At 35.4% G+C, this 27,649-nt stretch overlaps 2 protein-coding genes across 3 annotated transcripts; one reads left to right on the top strand and one right to left on the bottom strand.

Moving 5' to 3' along the window:
* Positions 1–695: 695 nt before the first annotated feature.
* LOC110738839 (luminal-binding protein) lies at positions 696–4,809 on the bottom strand. The gene is made up of 8 exons (XM_021919278.1): positions 4,477–4,809; positions 3,271–3,538; positions 2,975–3,189; positions 2,624–2,866; positions 2,024–2,503; positions 1,766–1,920; positions 1,599–1,681; positions 696–1,510 (listed from the first exon to the last, which is right to left on the bottom strand). The coding sequence occupies exons 1-8, from the start codon at positions 4,532–4,534 to the stop codon at positions 1,009–1,011; spliced, it is 2,004 nt and encodes a 667-aa protein (XP_021774970.1). The 5' UTR covers positions 4,535–4,809; the 3' UTR covers positions 696–1,008.
* Positions 4,810–8,555: 3,746 nt separating this feature from the next.
* Positions 8,556–27,571, top strand: LOC110738838 (separase-like). 2 transcript variants are annotated; one of them, XM_021919277.1, is made up of 26 exons: positions 8,556–9,543; positions 10,878–11,052; positions 12,288–12,422; positions 12,543–13,045; positions 13,353–13,446; positions 13,564–13,698; positions 14,181–14,474; positions 14,550–14,675; positions 14,774–14,992; positions 15,127–15,219; positions 15,334–15,480; positions 15,581–15,949; positions 16,032–16,121; positions 16,459–16,719; positions 16,827–16,950; positions 17,065–17,703; positions 19,658–19,886; positions 22,032–22,134; positions 22,716–22,913; positions 23,323–23,375; positions 23,476–23,705; positions 23,808–24,042; positions 24,158–24,542; positions 26,249–26,485; positions 26,740–26,827; positions 26,929–27,571. In XM_021919277.1, exons 1-26 carry the CDS (start codon positions 8,837–8,839, stop codon positions 27,444–27,446), a joined length of 6,387 nt encoding a protein of 2,128 aa, XP_021774969.1. In that variant the 5' UTR covers positions 8,556–8,836; the 3' UTR covers positions 27,447–27,571. The 2 variants fall into 2 exon arrangements, with proteins under 2 accessions (XP_021774969.1, XP_021774968.1); XM_021919276.1 differs by having other exon boundaries at positions 14,181–14,675.
* Positions 27,572–27,649: the final 78 nt, after the last annotated feature.

Below are 27,649 nucleotides of genomic sequence, written 5' to 3'. Positions count from 1 at the left end.
AATGATGGAAAACATTTTCTTTCCAAAAACAAGGGAAACCACATTTTCTTCTCTCCTCACCTCTTTTTTTTACTTCCCTCTCATTCATCCTTACATTTCCACTCTAATTTTTTATTTTTCTTGTATGCAACCAAACAAAGGAAATTAATTTGCAATTGTGTTTTTCTTTGAAAATATGTTTTCTATGAAAACTAATTTACCATTGAAAATGTTTTACATTAAACCAAATGGGGCCTAACTACTTTCATCTATTTACTTTTATTCGTTGTCATTGTCCCTATCATCTGTGGAACTGGTTGATCAAGGACTCATGTCCGTAATAGTCGCTTTAAGAAGTAGATAAAAAAGAAACTTTATGAAATACATTCCTATTTGAAATTGGATATTTATGTTGCATATAGGATTCTTGGAAATGTCAGTGATGAAGGGTTATCATTAGAGTTTCCAGCTGCTATTCCTTGAATCAAGTGAATGGGGAAATTAGAATTACACAATTATTATACGAGTAGAATGCACGAGAGGAATTGGTAACAACGGAGTACTACCTCAGTTCAATGCTTTGTGCTTAGAATCCTATTCTTTAACATGTTAGAATGATAGCAGATAGGTGGTGTGAAGGAAAAAGTCGAAGGTCACTTGTTGAAGAAAATAGGGCACAACTACGCGTGTTTACCTCCTAATTGAACTCACATATAAATATTAATCTCTTTTGAAAAGAGGATATAGAAGACGAGTCAAAAACAGAAGCAATTATAAATTCTTAAGTAAAAATAAAATAAAATACTAATGTTTCAGCTGATAAAACAGTTGAAATATCCTATACATTGTCCCTCAAAAATTGAACTTGGTGAAGGGAAAGAGGAAAACCGAAAATCCAAACGAGTTTCCCATCCCAGTTTTCTTCTAACTCCCGTAAACATTCTACTGCGTCTTTTTTCTTCCAAAAGCTCCCAAAAGGAGACCATTAGTCTAAACCTAATACACCGAACAATTGAATCAGTGATCCACTTATAGCTCATCATGCCCATCCTCAGCATCTTCTGAATCAGCGCTTTCACCTGATGGCCCACCAGATCTCTGGTAAACAGCGGTGATGATTGGGTTGCAGACAGCCTCGACTTCCTTGAGTTTCTCTTCGTAGTCTTCCTTCTCGCCACTCTGGTTGTCATCCAACCACTCAAGGGCCTCCTTAACAGCGGCCTCAATCTTCTCCTTCTCATCAGCCTCTAACTTGTCAGCAAGCTTGTCGGCGTCGCTGACTTGGTTCTTCATGTTGTAGACATAAGTCTCTAAGCTGTTACGGGCGTCAATTCTCTCCTTCACCTTCTTGTCTTCCTCAGCGAACTCCTCAGCTTCCCTAACCATTCTCTCGATTTCTTCTTGGCTGAGACGACCCTTGTCGTTTGTGATTGTGATCTTCTCGGATTTTCCTGAGGCTTTGTCTTCTGCCTTCACATTTAGGATACCGTTGGCATCCACCTCAAAGGTGACTTCAATTTGTGGGGTTCCCCTGTTTCATATCAAAATTTAGATATTAGCAAACCAGACATAAAATAGTTCAAAAAGGAAGGACAGATTATTTTGGCATTCTAACAAACCTTGGAGCTGGTGCGATTCCGGTAAGATCAAATTTCCCCAGAAGTCTGCAGTCCTTGGTGAGACTCCTTTCACCTTCAAATACCTGTTATTATAGCAATAAATGTCATGTTAGAACACAATTTTCAATTGAAGAACTCGAGGTTATCAATGATGAACATGTAAATACCTGAATGGTGACAGTAGTTTGCTGGTCCTGGTAAGTGGTGAAAACCTGAGACTTTTTGGTTGGGATAACGGTGTTCCTTGGAATCAATTTGGTCATAACTCCACCGACGGTCTCAATACCAAGGGTAAGAGGTGCAACATCCAACAGAAGGATTTCTGTGAAAGAACCAAAACTCAACTTTAGTCAGATGTTCAAAAAACTACTTCCACTGCAAGTTACATATTCAAACTTAGTATAGAGGAATAAGAATTGAAGTACCTTTGGTCTCTTCACCACCCTCTCCACTGAGAATGCTTCCCTGAACAGCAGCACCAAAAGCGACAGCCTCATCAGGGTTAACTCCCTTGCTGGGCTCCTTTCCGTTGAAGAATTCCTTCAACAGCTGTTGGACCTTGGGAATCCTGGTACTTCCACCAACAAGAACGATCTCATCAATCTGGTTCTTTTCCAAACCAGCGTCATCCATGGCCTTCTTGACGGGTCCCATGGTCTTCCTGAAAAGATCATTGTTCAACTCCTCAAAACGAGCCCTGGTGAGTGGCTCAGAGAAATCAACACCATCAAAGAGAGACTCAATTTCAACACGGACTTGGTGCTGGCTACTCAAAGCTCTCTTGGCACGTTCACACTCTCTTCTCAATTTTCCAAGAGACCTGTTGTCCTTGCTTATGTCCTTGTTGTGCTTCTTCTTGATCAACTTGATGAAATACTCCATGAGTCTCTGGTCAAAGTCCTCACCTATAGAACAAAAACCAAAGCATGTCAATTTCAAAAGTTCATCTAAGTGATTAATAAGCTCATATCACAAGCAATAAACAAATATATGTCAACAGTCATGATTCTGAGAGGCAATCTTACCTCCCAAGTGAGTGTCTCCGTTAGTTGCAAGAACTTCAAAAACACCATTGTCGATGGTCAAAACACTGACATCGAACGTCCCACCACCAAGGTCAAAGACAAGGATGTTCTTCTCACCACCCCTCTTGTCCAATCCATAAGCAATGGCTGCCGCAGTAGGCTCATTAATAATCCTAGCAACGTTCAAACCAGCGATGACTCCTGCATCCTTGGTAGCTTGCCTCTGGGCATCGTTAAAGTATGCTGCAACATATTCCAAAACAGATATATAAGTAATCACTCAAATTTGTAAAACAACAAAGTCTTAACGGTAATATTGTTATTCAATAGATTATGGTCTCGAGATCTAACCAGGAACAGTGACAACAGCATCCTTGATTTTCTTTCCAAGGAAAGTTTCAGCTGTCTCCTTCATCTTAGTAAGAATCATAGCACTGATTTCCTCAGGGCTGAAAACCTTGGTCTCGCCTTCTTGAACCTTAACTTGGATGTAAGGCTTTCCTTCCTTGTTCACAATCTTGTAAGGCACAAGCTTCATGTCCCTTTGGACCTCCTTGTCCTCGAATCTGTCAAACAAAATATCATCAGATAAGCACAAAATTTGGATAGCTGCATATAATAGTGAAACAGAAGAGTGAGAAACTAACTTTCTTCCAATAAGCCTCTTGACATCAAAAATAGTCCTCTCGGCGTTAGCAGCTGCCTGATTCTTGGCAGCCTCTCCGATCAACCTCTCGTCATTGGTGAAGGCCACCCATGATGGAGTGATACGGTTACCTTGATCATTTGCTATAATTTCAACCTTACCATCTTTGTACACACCAACACATGAGTAGGTGGTACCAAGATCAATTCCAATAACTGTACCGAGCTTAGGAGCTTCATCTTTCGCACTAACGAAAGCAAATAAACTACCTGAATTTCATTTCAAAAGCAAAAGAAATTTATGTTAAATCAATTGCATTTGGGAACATTTACTGTGTAACACTTTATATGTTAAAGTAAATAAACATGCACCCTGTAGCTTCCTTAAAAAACATACTTTGTACATTATTGCAAACTTGATTTAATTGAATTTTAGCACTAATTGTGCACTAATATCCTCTCAAATATCACTTGTGAAGTTTATCATATACGGAGATTGCATATTTCATATTTGCATTGCATTTATTCGAATTAAATAGTTTCATCAACATTATCTTCGATTAATCGGATTGTTAACGTCTGATTGTCAAATCAATAAATTATACTACTATGTAAATAAACAATACATGAAACAATACTAAACTGATTATGATAATCAATCAGCTAATACTGAATTTTATAATTCATGAAAACAACACCAAAATCAATACTTAATTCCTAATATCTTCAATCAATCACGAACTAAAACTGCACAGATTCACTCATCAAACTAATCAAAACACAGATCAATTACAAACATAAACATTATCAGCTACCTTACGTTTGATCTTCACATTACATACATATATCATTCCAAATTGCGTCGAAAAATTTTAGATCCAACCAAACTTCTCGTTGAAACTTACAGATTCAAGCTCATACACTTATTTTTCAGTGAGATCGCAAAATCACTGTTTCATGATAACTAATTACTGAAAACTAACACATCAGATCTGCTTTTAATGCCGCAAATCAAACAATAATGCGATCAATCACTATCACACTCTCACTCTCACTCCTTAATTCAAAACGATCTGAAATCATAAACAAAAAACAACATTCAACAAACAAATCAACATCATTCAAATTCAAATGCAGTTCAAATCTCAACTTCCTAAAACTCAATTACATCAAAAAAAACTACAAAGAACTGGAGAAAGTAAGCTCACCGAATAAGATGATGCCGAATGCAATCGACGATGCGCGTGAATTCCACGCTCCCGCCATTATCTTCGCCTGTGATATAAAACGACGTAGTTTAGTTTTTCCGACGCTTCTTCTTCTTCTTCTCCTTTCTTCAGGTAGTGCTTTGTGTTTCTACTCTTCACAGAAGTTCTGTTCTCTCAGAAAGGAGAGAGAAAGGGTATTTATAGAGTGAAGAGGAGGAGAGAGAGAGTGAAGTTGGGACGTGTCAGAAGTGATGACGTGGACCAATAGGAATGCGAGGATGGTGTTGTTAGCCAATCAGAAAATTTGGGAGAGTTTGTGTGGGAGTTTGATGTTTTTTTCTTTTTTTAGTGGGAATGGAGTTTGATTGAAGAAGGAATTTGAAACGAACAAAGCGTCATATGAAATGACGTGGACCAATGAGGTTGTAAGGATTTGTTACGTGGACCAATAAGTTGAATTGATTGGTTGGGTTGATCGTGGCCGTTGGTTTTTGGATCTGATGGATAGGAGATGCGGTTCTAGTTTGAAGAGTCGAGAATTAAATGGGCCGATTCTCCGTTTCTCTTTTGCTTCACATGACATGTTGGGCTTATGGCTATCGTATTGGGTAAGGATGGCAATCCGGCCCGGATCTGACCCTTCTTCGTCCCGATCCGAGGTAAAAAAAATCCGCTCCGAATTCGAGAAAAAAGTTATCCAAGTTCGACTCTGTTAAAATAATCTGACACCGAGTCGGAGTTGGATCCTACAAAAAATCCGAGAAAAAAAAATCTGAATCCGAGAAATGTCCGACTCCGACTCCAATTGATAGTGGACTTTTGTGTGGGTCATGGTGGCATTGGGTGTGGGATATAAAGGCCCAAATAGCCCAATTTCTCAAAGAATATTGAATAACGAAAAATAAAATAAAATTGGAGCCGGGTCGGATCGAAGTCAGAGGTCGGATATAGAAATCGGAGTTGGAGCCAGATGTTGGACGTCGGAGTCAGATTAAGCCTCCGACTTCCAGTAGGGTCGGAGTCGGATTTCGCATAATCTGCTCCGAGTCTGACCTGTTGCCATCCTTAGTATTGGTTTCATTTTTGAGTCTTGACACTCTTGACAAGGAAGTAATAGTGCAGGTTAGTTATGTATGGGCTAATATCAGGGCTTTTATAGGGAGTATTGTTATGCATCAAAAATTGTATAACGAGGGAAATGGCGTATTACACGTAAATGTATATATATACACTAAATTTAGAGTTGTACTATTGAGTGATCAAATAATACCATTGAATATTTAGTGGTATTATATATGTATGTAGTAGCACTATCTATGCATTCAGTGATTCTAATTATGTGCATATATAGTATCATTAAATAATGAATAATATTATACAAGCTTTTAGTGGTACAATTAAAGTAATCCCATTTACTTATCTCTCTCTTCCTTTCCTCTCTCTTCTGTGTGATTTTTAATATTTTAGTAGTGTTTGTTATGCATTTGTAAACGCATAACAATATTGCATTACTACTTCCTCGAGCTTTGGTTAATACGTAACATTATTAAAATATGTGTTGTAATTAAAGTGCATGGACGATCTCATTTGTGGATTCTTTTATAAAAGTGCATGAAAAAAGGAAAAAAATAAATATTTGGACCCCACCATCACGTGAATATAGAGATTTAATGATGGGACCATACTTTGACTGTTACAACTTGAACCTTTTAAAATAAAATTGGAATTTTATTTAAGTATTGTTGAGAGTTTATTTAATACCACTACAAAGCATGTATATTACCGATGAATATACAATTTTATTATCTAACCACCTGATGAGGACAACAATCTAATTGTATCACTTGAAACTTATAAAATATCATTGGAATTTTATTTAAGTACTAATGAAAATGTATTTAATACTACTACAAGCATATATAGTGCCACTAAATACACACAGGGGTATTATTTAACTACCTAATGATACCACTCTAAATTAATGGGCATGCTATGTAAAGTTTTGTGCCAAATTACTAGAATGCCTTTGGTTATGCATTTGGCCATGTGTAATTGTTATCCCTTTGAAATGCCGATCAATTTGCCATTTTAAGACAATTTCACTACTCGTTGTCACCTTTTTACAATTAAATGTGGTTTTACCGTGAGTATTTTTTAAAAAAAAGGTTTTGGGGAGTATGTATAACAAAAATACTTGTATTTTGGAGTAGGTGAATATCCCGGTAAATGAAATATTTGTTTTGAAGATAGTTTTAAGCTTTTAAAAAATGAAAATAGTTTCTGAGAATGTGTAAATATTTTGGCAAATGGGAATAATTGTATCGAAAGTAGATAATATAAGATCGAGTAAGTAGGAAGCATTAAGGATGGTTTTAAAATGTAACTATAAAAATAATGTGCCCAAAATAGAATATGTAATCATAGAAAAGTGACAAAGGAAGTAATTTAGTTTGGTTTGGGGGGAAGTTGACTTAGGAAGAATTTTAATTACAAGATTAGAAAGCCCAACCCTTTTTCCGAGGTTGGATAAATTTTTCACCAAATATTGCCCCTTATGATCAAGTGTACATCTAGGTCTTTGTTCGAACAAATTTTAACAAAGTTATTGCAGGTATCAAATCAATAACACAATTAACACTAATAAATTGAATACTTAAAAATTTAATTGATGTTAAACAAGCCCTTGATTTAACATGATAATTAAGATTTTGGACCTCAATCTCTTCCATTATTGCCTAATTGGTACATGACTACACAACTTATATTGATCTAGTGATTTGAGCTTAAACAAAACCCTTACCAAGCAAAGATGAACCTAAAACAGTAAAACCTATGGCATGAAAATTCAATTCAAACCAACACAGGTTGTACCTTGTGACAACTTATTTTTAAGCAAGTTGCTTGTATCCATATATAAATCGAATGACTATATAAAACTTAACTCGCAAATCGAATGACTTAGAGCATGTTCTCATTGACTGAACTTAGCTGAACTGAACTGAACTTATTAGAGCTGAATTGATCTGAACATTTTATAAGAGAAGGAAATTAGGAGCTGAATTGAATTGAACTGAATTGAAAATAATCATATGAGAACAAACCCCCTTAATCGAAACTTGCCAAAACACATCATACAAACTGGACTCAAATGCAAAATGATACTTCATTTGATCTCCACCCAAACTAATGTTAGATCAAAATGAATGGATTCACATTAGTCACATACCAAAGGTGATGAAAATCACATCATACTAAACCAAATTGTAAAATCATTTGCTTAAACTTGTAAATGGTATCACACATATTGGGCCAAATTGATATTTTCGAAAATTTTCTATAAAAAAAAACAAGATTTTTGTGTCTAAAAATGTGTTTTTTGAATTATCCAAACTCATACCTCTTCAGACTGAGATGTATCAGGTAGGGCCTTATCTTCAGCATACTTTCATTTCAATTTAGTTCCTAACTAGGTTAGATCCCGTGCAATAATGCACGGTTGTTAAAGTTCCAATATATGTCATATTATTATAAAATAAACTCTTGTTATATTGATTTAGTACAATTAAGGCAATTTACATTTTAGCCAATATTTGGCCATGTTTGGTAATTGGATTTTTAATGGCTTTTTGGTTAGCTTTTGGCTTTTTAGGTGGTCAAATAGCCAAAAAATGTGTTTGGTAATTGGCTTTTTAGTCAGCGAAAAAGCTGGCTTTTAAGCTAAAATAAAAAAAAATGCTTGGAGTAACTTTTTTGTTGGCTTTTGGCTTGTTGCCCCACAAATTATCTAATAAACAGCCAACAACCAACAGTTAATTTACCAAACACTTTTATAAACAACCAGCTTAACACAACCAATTTCAAAAGTCATTATAAACAGCCAAACATTTCAGCTAGTCAAACAATCCAAGTGAACCAGCCAACAGCCAACCGCTAACAGCCATTTGTCAAACAAGACCTTTATTTATCTTATTAAAAATTTAAATTAAATAAATTTTAACCACAAAAAAAAATCAAAACTAAAAGATACCCAAGGAGACGACACGTGTCATTGCTGGTGTGTCTTTTAGCATATAGTTATTGGTGATTATTGATTGATGATTTTTTCAATTTAGTTCAGCTTCAATCAATTCAGTTCAGTAAATCAGATATGCAATTGACCCGACCGGGCAAAGGGCAAACCATATTGTACACCTTCAAGAAGTGTACCGAGGAAGCCAATATACGAAGCAGTCACAATCACCCAAAAAAAAAAAAAAAAACGAATTCTATAATTGGCGCTCATTTTCCTCTGATACAGTACATTTTTCAAACACTCAGTACGCCCCTCACTCATTCCTCCATCTCATGATTCTCATCCGCCATGGATGAACAAACTCAAGCTTCATCTCTCATCTCAAAGCTCGAAACCTACGAATTCGCCGAAATCTACACTCTCTTCTCCGAATTTCTGCAACCATTCTCTCTCCTCAATTCCACCAAACCTCAAAACCCTAGCAAAAAACCCTCTCGCAGCAAAAAACCCTCACAATTTTCTCCTTCTTCGCCAATTAGGTCACTTGCAAAGACATTTCTATCTTTCGTTAGTCAGTCTCTTTCTCTCCTCCCGAAATGCCTCTCCGAATCTCCTAAACACCCGAAAACTCGCGAATTTGTGGCTCAATTGCTCGATTGTTACATATTGTGCTTAGATTGTTTGGATGTTATGTCTTCCGAGCTTTCGGGTAAGCCGTATTGTGTGCATTTGCAGAGAGGTAGGTATGTACATTGTTTGATTAGGTGGGAGAGGTATGAGGATGCTATCAATGAAGGGTTTAGGGTTTTGAAGGACCTTGGAGGGGTTAAGCTTGAAGGGGCTGGATGGAAGGTTTCGATGGGGGAGCTCGTTCCTCGATTAATCGTTGTCGATTTCGATGATAATGGAGGAGTGGAGGTGGAGGAAGATTTTGTGCACCTAATTGTGGATTTGGTTGTTGCTGTTGCACAGTCTGTATCGTTGAGTAAGGTTAAAGATGCTGGGAAGTATACTGGTTTGTTGATCTTGCTCGACGAGGTTCACCCGTGGTTCAGGTGTGTGTGATCTTGTTAATCTTAGAATTGAGTTCAAAGGTTGTTGTTATTAAATCAAGTTTTACTGGAATTATGTTCAACACTTTGTACCATTTTCTCTTCAATTGTTTGTTTATGAATTGAAATGATGTGTGTTGACACCAATTGATAATTCTAATTTAAACTGAATTCACCCAAATTGGATTTGTTGAAACTAATATACATAAGTTGAAGAAAACAAAGCCTATGTTTAAACGTAGACAGCAGAAAGATGGCATACATCTGGATTGGTATGATGCAGCAGTGTGTCCGCATTTCAAAAAATTTGGGGTAGTTTTAACTTTTAAGAGGCTAGAACAACAATACTTGTTAATTGAAGTTTGGTAATGCATTTGACCGGGTTGCATAGTTTGAATATAGTTAAGAGCAAGTTTAGCCTTAAGTCTTAAGACTTGAATGTGACATCATTTTTGGTGGTCCCCATTGAAAATGATGTCATCAAATTCTTGTTAAGACTCACTAAGACTTGCACAAATTTATAACGCACAAATTTATCACTTCAGCCCTAGACTCAAATATATGACATATTATATGTAGAAAAGTGTAAAAAAAAACGACAATAAAAATAAAATTGAGGTGGGTCCCAATCTTAAGTTTTAAGTTGAGTTTTGGAAATTCCAAGACTCAACTTCAGACTTGCTTGGGATTTAAGAAGAAAAATGGAAAAAGTCTTAAACATAAATCTTAAGACTCAAGATGATGATGTCACCCCAAGTCTTAAGACTCCCGACTTGGGGTGACATCATCATCTTGAGTCTTAGAATTTATGTTTAAGACTTTTCCCATTTTTCTTCTTAAATCTCAAGCAAGTCTCAATTTGAGTCTTGAAATTCCAAGACTCAACTTAAAACTTGAGATTGGGATCCACCTCAATTTTATTTTTATTATCCCTTTTTTTAAAAGAAAAACACTTTTCTACATATAAAGAGTTAAAAAAAATTTGTCATATATTTGAGTCTTAGGGCTAAAGTGATAAATTTGGACAAGTCTAAGTGAGTCTTTACAAGAATTTGATGACAACATTTTCAATAAGGACCACCAAAAATGATGTCACATCCAAGTCTTAAGACTTGGGATTTGGGGCTAAACTTGCTCAAAGAAGTTATATGGTGACTCGCCTGTCATTTAGAATAAAACAGTATGGATGGGGTTGCTGGGTCTTGAAAAGAATTCTCTTTCAGATGTTGAAAGAAATTCTCTTCTAGAGTTTTAGATGTTGATGTACATGCTATGGTGTAAATTGATGGTTCTCATAAATAATCCTGCTCTTATTGAAGTATTTGTTGGTGCTTAAGGCATCTGGAAACTAGTGTATGCAGTAAGCTGCAATGGAAGCTATTAGCTCACATGAAGAATGCTGCGCTGTTTTTGGTTAGAGAAGTTACACATTTTAAAGGGGATTTGGTACCTGGTTTCTGTGCTGCTGTATTCAACGAGTATACACAATTATTGAAAGCTCAAAGTATCCAGGTGATCTATCTGGTCTTTACTTTTGTGATCAATTTGGCTATAGAATTGTGAACAATCTTGTGATGCTATATATGCCCTAATACTTGTCAGTAACTACTCATTCCTCCTTCGTTTGCAAGTTAGGTGTATAACATTTTTATTATGTGCCCTACGATCAATAGCAGTTAAGGGATACAACTAAGTAAGAAACTGACAGCAATGTCAATGTACTTTTTAAATTGACCTACAATAACAAGTGTCAACGTAAAATGACTGCTACAGTTACGCAATCGCGCACTCAAAATTAATCTCAAACCAAAATACTTCCTCCGTTCCCATAATATTGCAACATGGATGAAATTACGCATCCCAAAACTTATTTTATATGTTAAATATCTATAACTGTATAAGAGTAAAAGTTATAAAAAGTTGATATTGTGAAAGTATTTTATGAGATGAATCTAATTAGATCTCACATGACTATTTTGTTTAACGTTAAAATCATATTATATGGTCAAACAAAAGTTATAAATAGTGCGAAAGTCCCATTGTTACAATATTATTGGAACGGAGGAAGTAGATTACAAGGGCTTCATTTAAGTCCTAGTCTCCTCAAAGAAAGAGTTAGCTGATGAGAGATTATATCACCTAATTACTGGGATAAATCAAAGTTTTAGCATTATTTTCCTGGATCTAGCTACATGTAATAATAATAAGGTCCGCAGTCTGCTACTCAAGTCCTTTGTCTTATTCACTACTATCCCCTATGCTCCAGTAGATGCTCTACTGGAAGTTTTATGGGAATTGAATATCTCTCTTTTAGCTACTGGCTTAGTGTAATTGGCAGAGCCTCGATTTGCTAACTTTTTCCTCCATATCTGGTCTGCTGCACACAACCTGACCTGCTGCACACAACCTGGATTTCTCTAATGCTCTATTCTATATTACTCTTTTATTACCAAACTATTATGATTGTGATGTAAGAATCTCCAAATTCTTTTTAGGAATATATTTCTTTATAACATTAATAAAGAAAGACACATTAAGTACTCTCAGTAGCTTTAACAACCAGTACTAGTTCACCTTTGTTTTGACAGGAGCACTTTGCTTTCTGTAGTGAGGTGTTGGATATGTTGAAAAAACATCAATAATCTGTATTTGAAGCCTTAAAACGTCAGCTTGCTTGAGTTTAATGACTTAAATTACAAATTGTGAACAATATCATTGTTGTTTTAAGCTATTATACTCTTTTATAGGGGACAACAACGGAGGAACAAGAAGAATTTGTAAAATTTGTATCAAATTGTACATCCAAATGTCGGTCAGCAAGCAAGAATGTCCGGGTCTCCATTGCTATGCATTTGTACAAATCTGCTGACAATTTCTCTCAGGTTCATTGTTTGAAATTCTAATATAAATCTAACATAAATTACATAATAATTTTTTATAAGAATGATGATTCTTATAGCTGAAAATTTGATGTTGCTTGTATTTTTTTTTGTTCTGAGCAGGGTTTTTCATACTTCACACTTATTCAGAGATTTCATGCTTTGGGGCTATACTTCTATGAGTTATGTTTTGAATCAAACAATTGTATGTCTTCGACTTCAGGGAGCTCAACAGGTAGTCATTCTGTGGGATTCTCTCCCAATGATTGGGATCAGCTAAAAGATTTATCTTGTTTGCTGTGTAGTGGCAAGAAATACTACCCTTCTCACCTAGAGGTCTATGTCAACCCACTAAGTCATGATTTCAGGGATTATGTTGAGAAAGCATCTATAAGTTCTAGAGCTGGTTGTAAGATTTCTAAATCCTTTAAGTCAACAAATGGGGAAGAAATTCTATCTTATTATCTGAATGCCTTGAAGTTCCTATGTTGGCCACTTGCTGACTTTGTAACTTCAGAAAGAAAAAGGATAATTGTGGAAGACACAGAGTCCCCCCTAGGAGAAGCATTGAAGCATATCCTGGAGGCATTCCTTGAATACAGCTATCTCTTTTCTCATTGTCAGCAGTAAGTAGCAGCTACTAAGTTGATTGTTCTCTTTATTTCCTCTGACCTACCTGCTTTCTGACATTCTGGTTCTGGAAAGGAGAGTGGTGTTGTAAGTTTTTAAAAGCTGCATTATTTCACACGCTAGTTTATGAAATACTCACTAAAGTTTTGCATGCTCATCCTTATTCTTTATTATTTCTTCTGAATCCAAAAGAGCAGAAAAGTTACTCTAATTTCCTGCTCCAGCAATATATCTCGTTGAACTAGCTGCATTGGCTTTTGCATTGCCTTTTATATATCTTAAATTTGGTTATACACATTGCAGGAATAGCGAATCTCGTGTTGAAATTGACATGATTGTGCTAAACATCTCCGTGGCTTGTTTTACTCTCTCCCTGAAGCTAAATCTCATCACCGAGGTATCTTGATGGCGAGCTGATGTATTACATGCTGATATGCAACTATTTTTTTCTAAAAATAAAATAATGAAGCTCTTTGTTTTTATTGGCTAATTCCCTCTGCTCCTGTAATTTCAGGGAAGTACAAGGCTTGTAAATTATATTCTCTCTGATGAGTGTACTTCATTGTTACGGCCTCACATGCTGAAGTACATCATAGCCATGCTTCACAACAATTTTGTCGAATTCTACAGACATGAACAGTTTAAAGAGGTTTTTATTTTTTTATTTTTTATTTTTCCATTTTATTTTAATTAAAAAACCTATTGATAATTCTGGTACTCTAACTGGTTTTTCCCTTTATTTATTTTAATTTGGTTTTACACTTTAGGGAGTGTCTTAAGAATTTTTGTTCCTATTCAAATCAATGGGATAGTCTTAGTGTGGATCTTAAATTTGTTATGGTAATTGTGCTGCAACTGATAAAATTTCTGAAATCTCATTTAGTAATTGCCTATTAATTAGACGATTATCTTTGTTTTTTTTGTCCTGGTGCTGTTGTTAATGTGCTGGTGAGGATGATGTTATAACTTATAAGCTGATGTGCAGTATGTGTTAAATGACCTACCATATAACCTACCCATATTTCTTTATGTATATTATTATACTTCTCTGAGTTTGTTGTTCCTGGTTATGTCAGGGAGAGTGTAACCTTCTCCTTTCACTTTCATGATGCTGACCTGTTTTCCATGCAGGCCTTTGATGCATTAGAGTTATGTTCTAGAGCATCATGGAATCGCTGTTTACTTTTGTGTGAGATACATGTGGGCAAGCAGAACGGAGTTGATGGAGAGGTATCGGAAACTATGATTGCCGAGTCTGTGAATGAGGCATGCAAAGTTGGTTATCTTCTTATTGACATTGACCATCGTATTGATAGCGGTAAAGTGGAGAAGGCAATAGATAGCGGACTTGTAAAGTGGTGCCTTGCCAAAAATCTTTTAAGGCAGCTCCCTTGTCCTGTGACATTGATAAAGAACTGGACTAAGGTAATTTTAGTGATTTTTATTTTTGCAGTTTTTTTTTTTAGTTGGCGCGCTACTAATCTCATCTTACTTTTGCAGATGCAGTGTAAGTTGTATAAGAATACCGAAGATGATGCTCCAATCTTGGGTTATAATCTCCTCCAATCTCCTTGCTTGGCGAAAAACAATATTTCATCTGAAATTGTTGGGACCATTTTAGAGCAGGTTTGGCTTTTTGTCTTAAATTCTTCCTAGTATTTTCTACTATTTTCTTGCTCATCTCTGTATATTATTTAGATTACTGCTTGAAATTTATGTTTCAGGAACTTTCAGCTTACCAGGAGATGAGCAACTTGTATCCTATATTTTGTCAGAGAATGCAAATGAATTTAATTGACACCCTCTTGAAGAAATTGTATATATCTAGCAAGTGCTTGCAGAGATCGACTATTCTAGTCAAGAAAGGATTGTTATTAAGGACCTTTGGAATTGAAAATCTGGACGATTGTATCCGTTGTTTGTCAAAAGCAATTGAATCAGTTGTGAGTTACATCATTCTGCTCTTTGGTCAATCCATCATTTACCATATTGACTATCTTTTTTTTTTTTTGTTTTGTTTTGTTTTGTTTTGTTTTGTTTTGTTTTGTTGCCTGATATGGATTAATTTATTCAACAGAATGGCTTGTCTGGTGATAAAGTGTATAATCAGTTAGCTGTTGTGTATTGTTTGCGCGCGCTTTCCAGCCATGAAGCTGACCCAACATCAAAGGTCTGTCTTCTACATAAAATTTCACGTTTCTAGACTTGGGCAAAGGTATTTTTTTCAATTGGAAATGTGTCTGGGAACTTTTGTTAATTTCATCTTAATTTGTCCTTTGGGCAGGATATGTTTAGAGATATCCATGAGGCCGTAGACCTATGGTTGACGACTATTGATGTTTTTTGTTGCTCTTCTAGTGGCAATTGTGGGATGGGATGTGAGTCTGTGTTGCAGCTTCTGTATCACATTGCTGATTTATTGTCCATCAAGGTTTGCTGATAAAATATTAACAGAATCTGGCTTTCTTCATTGGTAACTTCATGGTTCCATTAACACTATCTCCTGATTATGATATTTGCTTCATTGCCAGGGCGATGTGACTCTTCATGCAAAAGTACTATCTGTAATCATGAAAGTGTTTAAACAGTTGAATGTCCCACTGGAGAAGTGTCTGTCACTATTGTGGGAGTCGCGAAGGGTTAACCATGCACTATGTGCCGTACCCATTAATGAGGCATTCATTGAGGCTCTTTCAAAACATTATGGTAAAGAGGCGGAGTCTCTTGAATTCTGGATTAGTTGTTTTAAAGATTCCCAGCCGCTACTAGTAGGGCTGCAGCAAAATTTCTCGTTTTTATCCTCTCTTTTTCCCCTTGCTTTCTTTCAACGCAAGCATTCTTTACAGTCCGAGATCTCTGTTGATGAAGTGAAAAAAATTGCATCGAACCTTCTTTCAAATGTAAGGTTCATTGTTAGATTAAACAATTATCTCTGTACAAGTACTATAAATGACTGCCCATTTGTGTTTACTTTTTGCTTAGGTTTCTGTATCTCGTAGCTCAGCTTTTCTAGCTGGATATATATACCATGATTTGAGTGAATGGCTTTGTGCTGGTGGAAGGACTATTGAGGTATGTTTAATACTCGGAATTATCACCCAAATCCCCTATAGTCTGTTGGATATCATCTCTGGTAGGTTTATTTGCTGTTTAGTGTTAAACTTTGTACTCTTCTGGTGACAGGCAGTTTTTGACTGAATTAAAATACTTGATGTTTATGCTTACTATTTGTAATGGATTTTGGTTATCAGCATTATATATGTTAAATTATTAGGACTGTCTCAACTCTCTTTCATGCTTATTTCATTATAATTAAAGATAGCCGAAGGACAAGATTTGTGTCATTGAACTCAAAAATACTATCTTTTCTCTTGATCTAATCAATTTATTATCTCTCTTGTTCTTGTAGGCATTTGTTTATGCAAAAGAAGCTCATCGGTTGCGTGGTAAGCTATTGCAAGAGCATTTTTCTTGCTCAATTCAACAATATGATGAAAACCAAAAACTTGAGGAATCTATAAGGAAATCATCAGCTGTTGTTAGTCAGCTCTCTGTGTTGAATCAAATAGCTATTAGAGCCTGGCCCGTTAATTCTGTTGCACCGTCTTTAGACAGTTCTTCTCTTTCCCCGTGGAATGTGCTTCGCTGTTATCTTGAGAGCACACTGCAGGTTTCCAAATCTTTATTTTGACTGTGTATGTAATAATTGAAGTAGCATTACTAGAATTTTGAATTTTTAATGTTACACCATGTTTTCAATGTTGGTTTATATGTTAGGTTGGTATAATCCATGAAAAGCTTGGAAATGTTGCTGAGGCAGAAGCTCAGTTTATATTAGGCAAGAGTATCTCCTGCTTGCAGTGCCTGCCCCGTTTCATTTTCAGATTTTCCTCTTGTTTAGGTATGTGAATAAACTTTTGTTTTTATTTATTTTTAATTATGTTTTGTTTGAATATTGTTCTTTATTATCGTTGGAGATTTGGTGTGTTGACTGTAGTTCTTAAACATAATACAGGGAAAATATACCACGGTATGGGCCTTTTGGACTTGGCATCCACAGAATCATCAGAGCAAAATTTAGATTTTGAAAGTAACTCTATGACTTGCTCAAGGTGTTTACTCATGTTGGAAAGTGATATTATTGAACTTGGTAATTTGCGTAGAAAAGGTGTTGATTGTGCTCCAGGAAATCCTTATGAATCATCTATTCTAAATCTGTTATCGCTTGAGGAATCCAGAGTATCACACTCTGTGCATGAATGTGATGCTGCTATTTCAGGCATTGACACTATATCAAGGCCTACAAAAGCAAAAGCTATTGTGGAAGCTAAAAGGACCAGGAAGACAAAAAAGGAACTAGAAACTCAGGTAACTGTTAATTCATGTGCAGCTGAGCAGAATAAAAGGGTAACTCGTTCTAGAAAGCTGTCTTCTAATGCCAAAAGCACTGCCTTTGTCAAAGACGGAAAGAATGTTACAACTTGCCAGACCAATGGCCAGCTGGAAACTGAAGAAGCTGTTGTTTCTAAGAAAATTTCATGCCAGAAATGTTTTTCAAGCGAACTTAATTTATTTGGTTCTTTAGCTTGTTTTATTCAAATGAAGTGGGAGTTTGTTCGCCGGCAACAAATATTGAGACTACTCATTGGATTAGGTATAGTTCATTTCTTATTCTTATTGTCTTTATAAATACAGGCCATGATACTGTTTTGCATATCTTACTTTCAATCTATGTTGTTGATTAATACTTTCATATTAATATTGAGAATACTCAGTGACCTAGCTATGATTCATTTTACGTTCTTATAGTCAGTAGAAACCCATGTCAAAAGAATTATTTGTATATGTTACACATAGTCACTTACTAAAGCTGTTGATTTTATTCGTATTGACATGATGATTCCTATGTATTGATATACTGTACATTCAAGCAAAGTATAACAGAGCTTTGGTTCTCCTTCTTTTAAGAGGTCTTGGGTTACTGAATTATTTTGAAACTTGAATTTCAATATTAGGTTTCTGAAGTGAAATATAGTGAGTAATTTTGTTTTACGTCAATATAAATAGGCATAGATGTGTAGAATGGAGCTTAGATTTAAGAAAGTGCGCTTGAGGCGCAAGGCACAGTGAGGCTCAAGAGCTGGCGACTTAGCTCTGTGAAGCTCAAAGTCCTACACGCACTTTTATTTTCAAAGAGGCTTCTTGCGCCTTATGTTATAACTTGTGAGACATCAATAGTTAGTGTGTAAGATACTTTTTTTACAAAAAAACACAAGACTTTGTGACTGGCAGGTTTACTTTAATTCTATATCAGAGCGAATTCTCATTACCCTGAATTCTCATATCCCCCTATTCGATTTGAAGAACCCTAGCTATTAATCCCATGGTCTTTTCAGGCTATCACCTTTTCTTACCATTTCTTCTATAGACTATTTAATAGAAATTATACATTTTTAATATTAATAAAGTACACCTCACCTACAAAGGCCCGCATCTTTGCCTTGCACCTAGGCTCCAAGGATATTTGCGCCTTGGTGCACCCTCTAAAACTAAGGAATGGAATGGACAGGAAACCTTAAAGAAGTCAAATTTTTTTGTAAATGACCTTAGTGGCAGGGGTGAAATAAACAAGAAAGACATGAGTTTTCTGGGTAGAAACTCTTGGGGATGTCGTCTTGGTTCATGTGGTCGACCCCATACTTTTGTGATTATGGCTCTGATGTTTTATTTGTCGTCATACATCAGCATATATATATATATATATATATATATATATATATATATATATTAATGTATATAGATTCACATTCTTTTGTCGATTTCCTTTGGTTGTCATTTGGTCTGTGTAGGTTTGTTTGATGCATAGTGCCGTGCTTATTTATTTTTTGTTCCATTTTTCAAATTAAACATAACAAGTTGTTGTGAATAGAGAATTTGTGGTCCCTTATTATTTTTTTGCATGACATACACTGTAAATGAAAACTGAAAAATCTCTATGTGAATAGATTTTGTATACATTGGTTTCATATTTATTCAACTGGAACTGCCTGGAAAGTTAATTGGGAAAGGATCATGTAAAAGAATTTATGCTTTTCATGGAAAAAGGGGTTGTTTGATTATATTTGGTCTATTACTTTAAAACTAATGCATGTTATCATGCTAGCTACTTGATTAATCCTTCTAGCAAACATCAAGATGATAAGCCATTGCCGTCATGGTGTCGCATAATGTATTAGTATATTACTTCCTCCGTTCACTTTTAGTTGCAAGCTTGCACCATTTTGATTTTCACACTTGCCAATGCATTATTTTAATCCTTCATATCTTTAATTATAGATAAATTTGATATTGTGAAAGAATAAATTGAAACGAATCTAACAGGATCCCATATGATGACTATATTTTGCTTAACATATACCTAAAAAAGGGGATCAAATGAAAGAAGGTGAATGTAAATTTGCAAGTGTTGCAACTAAAAGTGAAAAGAGGAAGTATGAAACATGTTTACAGCTCCTTTATATAGTTTCCATACAAGGAATATCTTGACCTATGCAAGTTTGTGATAATTTGACTAACCCGAATCTCTATATATTTGTTCCTGTTGCTAGGGAAGCATCAGGGAGCTTTGGTTGGAACTCATAGATTGCACACTATATACTCTAAATGCATATTTATATTGCTGGGAGGAAATGATTGTCATTGTTCAAGCTCTACTGTTCTAGATTTTGATTCTATCAGCAAGGAGATTCCTGGGGATATTTTGGTTAGCGAACGTGCAGAAGTGCTGTACAATATTTGTTTTTTTTCCTTGAAAGCTTTGTGTTCTGAGGACATCAGGTATGGTAGATGCTCAATTTTACAATTTACCCTTGCATAGACAGCACATGCATTTGAGCTCGAGTATAACATCTACCATCACTTTGCACATGATAAAAAGAATTTGTGTTGTTGTCTGGGGGACCCATTTCAAGATAAAAAAAGTACAAGAAATGGGTATTAATTTGGAGACTATGATATTTTGTTTGCATCAATTTTATATGTTCATATACATTTTATTTGTGATTAAGGCTTTGTGCTAGTTGTTACTTGAATTTTAAAGAGTTCAGAATTTCAAAGGATTAAGATTTTGGAGATATGATCTTTTGCAGCACTGTTTTGTCATTGGCAGATTAGAGCACTATTGGTCCCATTACTTATGCTTAGATTTCACATGAATTATCTCCTGATTTATTTTGAGGGATCATGTTTGATTTTTCTGTAACATTATTTTTCCAAAGTTTGATGGCTGATGAGTGGATGCAGTGACAGTGATCATCTGTTTCTATTAGTCACAAATATCTAAATCATATACATTATTGTACTTATACATGATTAGCATCGCAAAGCGTCGTATTTCTCCTGTGAGTTTATCTTAGCTTTGCCTAACCTTGTAACTAGGCACTGATGTGATGTGACCATTGATTAGGAATGATTTTTTTGTGGAACATAGTGCTGTATCTAGTCTCTAGATAGAAATCTGGTGATTCCATATACTGTATTTCTATTTCCATATTTAATGTTGGAATCCAAAAGATTAAAGTGCATATTATGGCCCATGAGCACTTGGATGCTTAGGGGATTGACTAGTTTGTGGCATGCCAAAACTTTCTAAGGGTTTTTTTTTTTAATAAAAATTAAATTTAGGTGCAATTTTCAACCAAGTCTCAAGGATTTCGGTTGGAAATTTTGACTTTATGTATTCTAGGGGCTTGTTTGTCAGGCAGAGTTATAGAGAGACACTTTAGGAAGGGAGACTGTAGTGACTGTTCATTTTTGATATTTTTGGCATTTTGCTGTGGTTACTAATTTCATGAAGGATCATTAGCAATGTTTTCCTAGTTAAAATTTTAATGTAGTGAACGTGCCAGCCACTAGTTTGTCAGGTAATCTCTGGGCAATCTGTAGGAAGATTCTAGTCTTGAAGGGATGAACATGCTTGGTGGGAAATTACTTGTACCTTGCTGTTACTGCTGTAGGAACTTGCTGTTTATACTCATTCATTTATCTGCAGAAGAGTGTAATTTAAGGCATTGTATCTATCAATTTTACTAAAGTAACAACCGCTGACATTATTATTTTTTTCAAATTGTACACGTGTCAGCTTCTCATTCATTTTTTTCCCGCCTGAACTTTTTTTTTTTCCTTTCAGGTTTTTTTTTTTTTTAATTTTATTTTATTTTAAAAATCTAAATACTGATTGAAAATTAGTTTGATACAATACATTAAACTTTTTAGTTTTCAATACTTTTTCTTTTAAAAATCTTAAGGGAAACAAATACTACCTCCGTTACAGGTTATGTGCAACGATTTGACATAAAGCAGAGAGGGAAAATGTCTAATCGTTGCACATAACCTGTAACGGAGGTAGTATCAACCTTTTATATATGTGATTACTCCATCTAATTACAAAGTTCACAATATTTTATTGTAGACATGAATTTTCTTTTGTTTATATTAATTTAATTTTTTATAGTTTGGTTTATGTTAATAATATCGCATGTAATACAAAGATTTTACATATTTTGACTGAAATGTCTTTGAAGTTTACATAATTATAAATTTTTTATTATACACGGGAGTTAATCTAGTTAACTATTATATTAATTTCTGGTTATGCACAGGCATTGTATTCAATCAACCTCGTTTGCCACCCATCATGTGTTGTTAGTTAATGGCATGTGCTAATCTATTGCAGGATCTGCATTGCTGTGTGATTAATAAAATTAGATAATGTTAAGAGATTGTGTCTACGGGCTATGTTAGTGTCACACCTAGACTTCATTCAGATTTTCATATTATTATGAGATTACCAAATAACTATTTTTATTTTGGAATATCAATAACTAACTGCAGTCCTATGCAACCTATTTTTTTCTTTTTCTTTTTTTTTTTTTAATAACTAAGTAACTTATTTTTTAATTTAATTTTATTTTTTTATTCCAGGACTACTTGTTTTCCTTTTTGCTGCATCCAAATGTCTCATGTAATATCCTTCCTAAAGCTATCCTTTGTGCTGAGTCGTGAGATTCCTTTGCTCTTTCAGAAGGTTTGTTTCCAAAACATATTTTTTGTACATTTATTTTTACAGTGAAGTAATCATGTTATTTGCCCAAGGGTGGTGGAGAATTGGTGATTTATATTGTCTGATCCTTGTTGCTGGTTTAACATAAAAGCTGTGAATAAATATTGTTGAGCATTGTTCGTAATGATTTAAATCTGTTAAAGTGCAGATTTATAATTTTTTTTTTTATTTGTGTGATATATTTTGGCATCGAAGTAAGTTTACAATATGTCTGAAATAAATTCTAGATTTGCAGTTTTACCATGCTTTTGACAAGAGCTTAGTTGTGTTGGAGGTTGCCATTATGGAATTAAAACTCCATTTGAGATGCCCCTGGCTATATGTGTTAGCTAAATGACTTTCATCATGATCTATTTTGGTGGAGAATCGGTGATTCATATTGTCTGATTATTGATTGTTGAATGGTTGAAGCATGAACTAGGCCTTGTAGTCTGATTTTTGAATGTAGGTGAAAAGGCAGGTTTAAACCTGCTTTAGCTTGCGTGTTTGTTATATGACGCTTCTTCCTTTTTTGGGTGTTAATAATGGTAAATTGACAATGATAGGTGTCGAGACTGCTAGCTTTGGTTTATGTGGTTTCGTCTTCCAAGAAGAACTTCTCTTCTCTTATATCTTGCAAAGTGCTTTCAGAAAGTTATTGGGCCGCTTATTTTCATCAAGCCTCAGTTGGATCTCATCATGATTTGCAGCTACTTTCAGCCATTTCTTTGAAGCATAAATCCCAGTTGGTATCCAAAAATGAGGTATGTTGTGCTGTAGTGACTCTTTAAGGATATTACAAGTGTTCGGCCATTCGGGTGCTGTAAACTGACAAATTATTTTTAATGAATATGATGATAGGTTTAGTGGGTTTACAAGTAATCATTGTTGTAGCTTAAAATGCAGGTTGTAGGCCCTAAACCTAGGTACTTAATTAAAAGGTTAGGTCTTTGTGGATAAAGTAATCTGGTAAGAGTTTCCTTAGGATAAACTTGAAACTCTTTTTTGTGTGCATAATAACAGCTGATTTTGTATTCAACAAGCAATTCTCTTTTGTATTCAGAATACTGGGCGAGTTTCTGCTTTTACCCGTGCGTGCTCCTGTTTCGATACCATTATTCAGCATATTTATTGTTTTTTTAAATAAATTAATTTGGTCTTTTACCAATGCAGGGTTGTGAAGCTGCTGATGCGACAAGCGTAACAGATACATGCAAGTTGCTTAGGTACTATTGACTCTTATATGCATTATTGATCTCATATATCATATTGGGTCCATCTTGACCTTTCTGAAATTGAATCTCACGTGGCAACATTTTATTTCAGGACTGTTCCTGAATCAACAAAAGATATGGAATCATGTGTGGCAAAGTTTTTTGAAAACCTTCCCAGTACCACAATAGTATGTGTGAGCATACTAGGAGCTTCTTATGCGAGCCTTTTAAAAGAATTGATGTGTTGTCCCTCTACTGTTTATGGTTGGATGCTCTTGTCCCATTTTGATGCTGACAGTCAGCCAGCTGTGATAATGTTACCGCTAAGTACTGTTATCCAAGGTAACATCTTTCCTTAAAGGGGAATATTATTTAAAATTTTAGTCAACATAGGGGTATCCTTTTCAGACTGCTAATTATTTGTTTTTGGGTTTAACAATTCAGAAGAAGAACCGAATACAAGCTGCTCAATCTTTGGTGAGAAGAATGTACTAAAGGAATGGTGCTCACCATGGGGCTCCAATGCCCTGGTTGATGATGTAGCTCCTTTGTTTAAATTGATTTTGCGAGGAAATTACTTATCTTGCTCAAGCTTTCCTGAAGAACACACTGAAAAAAGCCGTGAACTATGGTGGACTTTGAGAGATAACCTTGATAAGTGCCTGCATAAGTTACTGTGGTAAGCATTTTTTTAAAATTTTCAAATGGGGGCATGCATAACCCTGCTTAAAGAGCCTGTTGTACAACTTGATTGTAACAAACTAATATATTTGTCTTGGGTATCAATATCTTAGGGATATAGAAGAAAAATGGCTTGGTCAGTGGAAATACTTGCTTCTGGGTCGATGGTTGGACACTGACCCCCTTAAGTGTGCTGTGAAGGAGTTCATGGATAATACCAGAAAAGATGGATGTATATTGGATATAAATGAAAGTATAGTAAAGATAGTTATAGGAGGCATCAAGTCCATTAATATGGAAAAATTGAAAATCCCAAAGTCATTCCTTGAGAAAGGTTGTTTCATTGGAAGCATCATAGATTCTGTTCGAGGACTGGATAAGGAATATGATGGTGTTCATTATGTATCAGATTTACTCATTGCTGCAGCTAACCAGGTTGAGTTAGAATGCTGCAGCCGCAGGGAACCTGTTGTTCTTGTACTAGACAGCGACATTCAGGTTGGTCTGGTTTATCTTGCAATATGTACTGCTTTCTTAATCTTTTGTCTGGTGTTGAAAAGAACAAATATTCCAAATGTGTATATTTTGGCAAGTGGTACCATGTGTCTCGTGGGAGACGCATGGGCATGAGTCAGGTCCTTGGAGTGTTTCTGCCAATGCCAAGATTAGATACCTAATTACCTACTCGCAGCATTCGCAAGGACGGTTCTTGAGTCCTTCCTCCCCCTTCCCCCTCATCGTTACTCTAAAACCCTCCATCCCATGAACAATGTGTCATTAGCACTATCTATCCTTGTTTGTTTACCTTGGGAAGATGTGGCATGTAAAAGGTTGATTTAACCAGTAAAAGTGATCCTGGTAGGAAAACTTTGATATACAATATTGAAGAGTTCATTTTAGGCAAATTTTAATTGCGACATATAATGTCCACGTGAGAATTTACGTAAGAAGACACTATCAGAAAATCTCATTATGACAAAAGATCTTTGTTTGTGATTGATCCTAATTGGAACTTCATCCCTCGATAGCTATTTAATCTCCTTTTGTCATTTGTCCCATGCTTTAGAAGAGATTGAAGGCATTTAGAATCATCCACTTCTTTCTTTGTTTTCACTTTAGGAAGGTTTGTTGTTCACAGACCCTCTTCAATGGTGAGACTCAAGTGAGTATTTTTAGGAGAGAGAGAGTATTTTTTGCAATGTATACCAATAAGTTGGTATCTAAACTTAGCAACTTCAAAGACTCAACTTTGAGTCTCATTTGACAAAAAGTGTGGGCCCTTGTCAATATTCTAATATATTTTGTAATTTATTTAAGTTTTACCTTTTTTTTTTTATAATTATTTTTTAATCTTACAATAATTTATGGGTCATAAATTGAAAGTGACATTTGTATATTTTAGAGAGTCACCATTGGAAAATTAGACTTAACATAATTTGCTAAATTGAGAAGTGGGTATGATCTCACCATTGGAGGTAAAAAACAACTCATTTTGTATTTCAATACTCAAAGTTGAGTCTCACTATTGGAGATGGTCTTATAAGCTCCAACCCTGGATATGAATTACTCCAATGTATGCTATTTTGTAATTAGATAATGGGGTGAAAACTCGAGTATATTTCTTATTTAGTATTTTGTTGTGTGGAAGTTTGTTATTTATCTTGACCATTCTATAGAGTATAGATGTATTAATGAGTGGATTAGATGTGTAAATGATCTGTCATGCCTAACCCATCAGGAATATGATCTTGTTTGTGTTCACCTCTATGTATTGGAAATGATTTGTCCTTAATTTCTGTAATATTGGCAACTATGTTATTGGATGGCGCTTTGGTCATAATTGAGTCAAGTGTTTATTTTTGATATTGTAGACAAAGGTCAAGTGTTTAGGTAGGTATCAGCATCATTGCATATTGGATTCATGTATAACTTTAATCCCCAAATCTCTACCTTTTCGTGCTTTAAGCTCTAGTGATGAATTAATTGATTGGCAAAATGATGTTTCGGTAGTTATTTTCTAATCTTTCTTGGGATGGCATAATGTCATGATAATTTCAGTGTTGAAAATTTTACTCCCCTGCAGTGACACCAAGTCCAAATTGTTGGTCCGTAAATGGTGGTTCTGGGTGTACTTTGGGTTGTAATGTCATGCCCCTTATTTTTACTCATCTTTCCTGTGCTGATTTTATTGTAATTATTTGCAGATGCTTCCTTGGGAGAGCATTCCTATTATGAGGGAGCAAGAGGTGTATCGCATGCCCTCTGTTGCAAGTATCTTCATGGCTTTGCAAAGGAGGTCTGTCTTAGAAGAAGCTGCTAGGCTTGGTACCAAATTTCCATTGATTGATCCACTGGATGCTTTTTATCTCCTGAATCCAAGTGGTGACCTAAGTCGCACACAATCTGAATTTGAGGAGTGGTTTAGATATCAGAACATGCAGGTATGCTCTTGCTGCTTCTGTAGTGGCTTAAAGATGATGAGAAATCACACAAGGCAATGGGGAAAGCAACTGACACAAGTTCTATTAAGTCAAAATTGTTTTCATGCCCTATGATCAAGTCAAGTGCACAAGTACATTAGAATTATTTTTCCATTGAAAAGGCTACTGCTATAAGATCTCAATGCGTAACATGAGTTTATAATTTTCTTCCATTATCTGGCTAATTTTATTATCTTTCTTTCCATTGCTTTCAGGGAAAGGCAGGAGTTGTTCCGTCAACTGAAGAGTTGAGGGCAGCATTGGAGAACCATGATCTATTCCTATATTTTGGCCATGGAAGTGGTGTGTCTGCCATGTTTCGTTACATACTCATATTTTTTAGTCTCGCTTTCCATTCTCTCATGGCATATGCACTTACTATGCTACTCTTTGTGATCATGCAGGTGCACAATATATGCCCAGAGACAAGATCCAAAAACTAGAAAGCTGCTCTGCTATGCTTCTTATGGGATGCAGCAGCGGATCTTTGAACTTAAACGGGTGCTATGCTCCAGTTGGTACTTCACTCTCGTATATGTTAGCTGGCGCTCCTATTGTGGTTGCTAACCTGTGGGAAGTGACAGACTTGGACATTGACCGTTTTGCTAAAGCCGTGCTTAAATATTTCTTTGAAGAAAGATCAATGTCTTCCACAGACTGCATTCAATGCAGTTTATTAGCCGAAGAATTGGAGTCTATGAGCGTAAATGAAAGGAAAAGAAACCCTAAGAAAGGCCGAGGAAAGAAGAAAGCAGTTGATCCTGTGCCTGATGTTTCAGGTGAATATTGCTACAAACATAAGTTAAGAGCTGGATATTTTGTAAGTCAAGCTCGAAAAGCATGTAAACTTCCCTTCTTGATTGGAGCTGCACCTGTTTGTTATGGTGTTCCTACAGGTATAAAGAAAAAGAAAGATATTTAGTCCTCCGCATCTTGTTGATCCCCTTCAAACAAGTGAGGGGTATAGATTTGTTGTACAATTAGTTGATCAGTGTAACACATTATAATCCTAGATTTAGCATGAAAAAAAAAAAAAAGCAAGAAAAGCTGTACAGAAATGAAGAGATCATAAAAATCACAGGTTATTAATTTAAAATTAATTTTACTTGGACCACATTTATAAAA

The sequence above is a fragment of the Chenopodium quinoa genome, unplaced genomic scaffold (genome assembly GCF_001683475.1).
Source record: "Chenopodium quinoa cultivar QQ74 unplaced genomic scaffold, ASM168347v1, whole genome shotgun sequence".
Classification (NCBI taxonomy): Eukaryota; Viridiplantae; Streptophyta; class Magnoliopsida; order Caryophyllales; family Amaranthaceae; genus Chenopodium; species Chenopodium quinoa.
Note: the sequence above shows the minus strand (reverse complement) of the source record. Positions and strands in the feature narration are given on the sequence as shown.

Bases quoted from the DNA above. Each gene is read 5' to 3' on its own strand.
- LOC110738838 (XM_021919276.1), top strand. From the start codon at position 8,837: ATGGATGAACAAACTCAAGCTTCATCTCTCATCTCAAAGCTCGAAACC. The intron at 13,699-14,180 runs GTTTTTATTTTT...TTTTCCATGCAG, and splicing joins GACATGAACAGTTTAAAGAG to GCCTTTGATGCATTAGAGTT. The intron at 26,486-26,739 runs GTATGCTCTTGC...CATTGCTTTCAG, and splicing joins TTAGATATCAGAACATGCAG to GGAAAGGCAGGAGTTGTTCC.
- LOC110738839 (XM_021919278.1), bottom strand. From the start codon at position 4,534: ATGGCGGGAGCGTGGAATTCACGCGCATCGTCGATTGCATTCGGCATC. The intron at 3,190-3,270 runs GTTAGTTTCTCA...TTTGTTTGACAG, and splicing joins AAGAGGCTTATTGGAAGAAA to ATTCGAGGACAAGGAGGTCC. The intron at 1,921-2,023 runs GTACTTCAATTC...GTTCTTTCACAG, and splicing joins GGGTGGTGAAGAGACCAAAG to AAATCCTTCTGTTGGATGTT.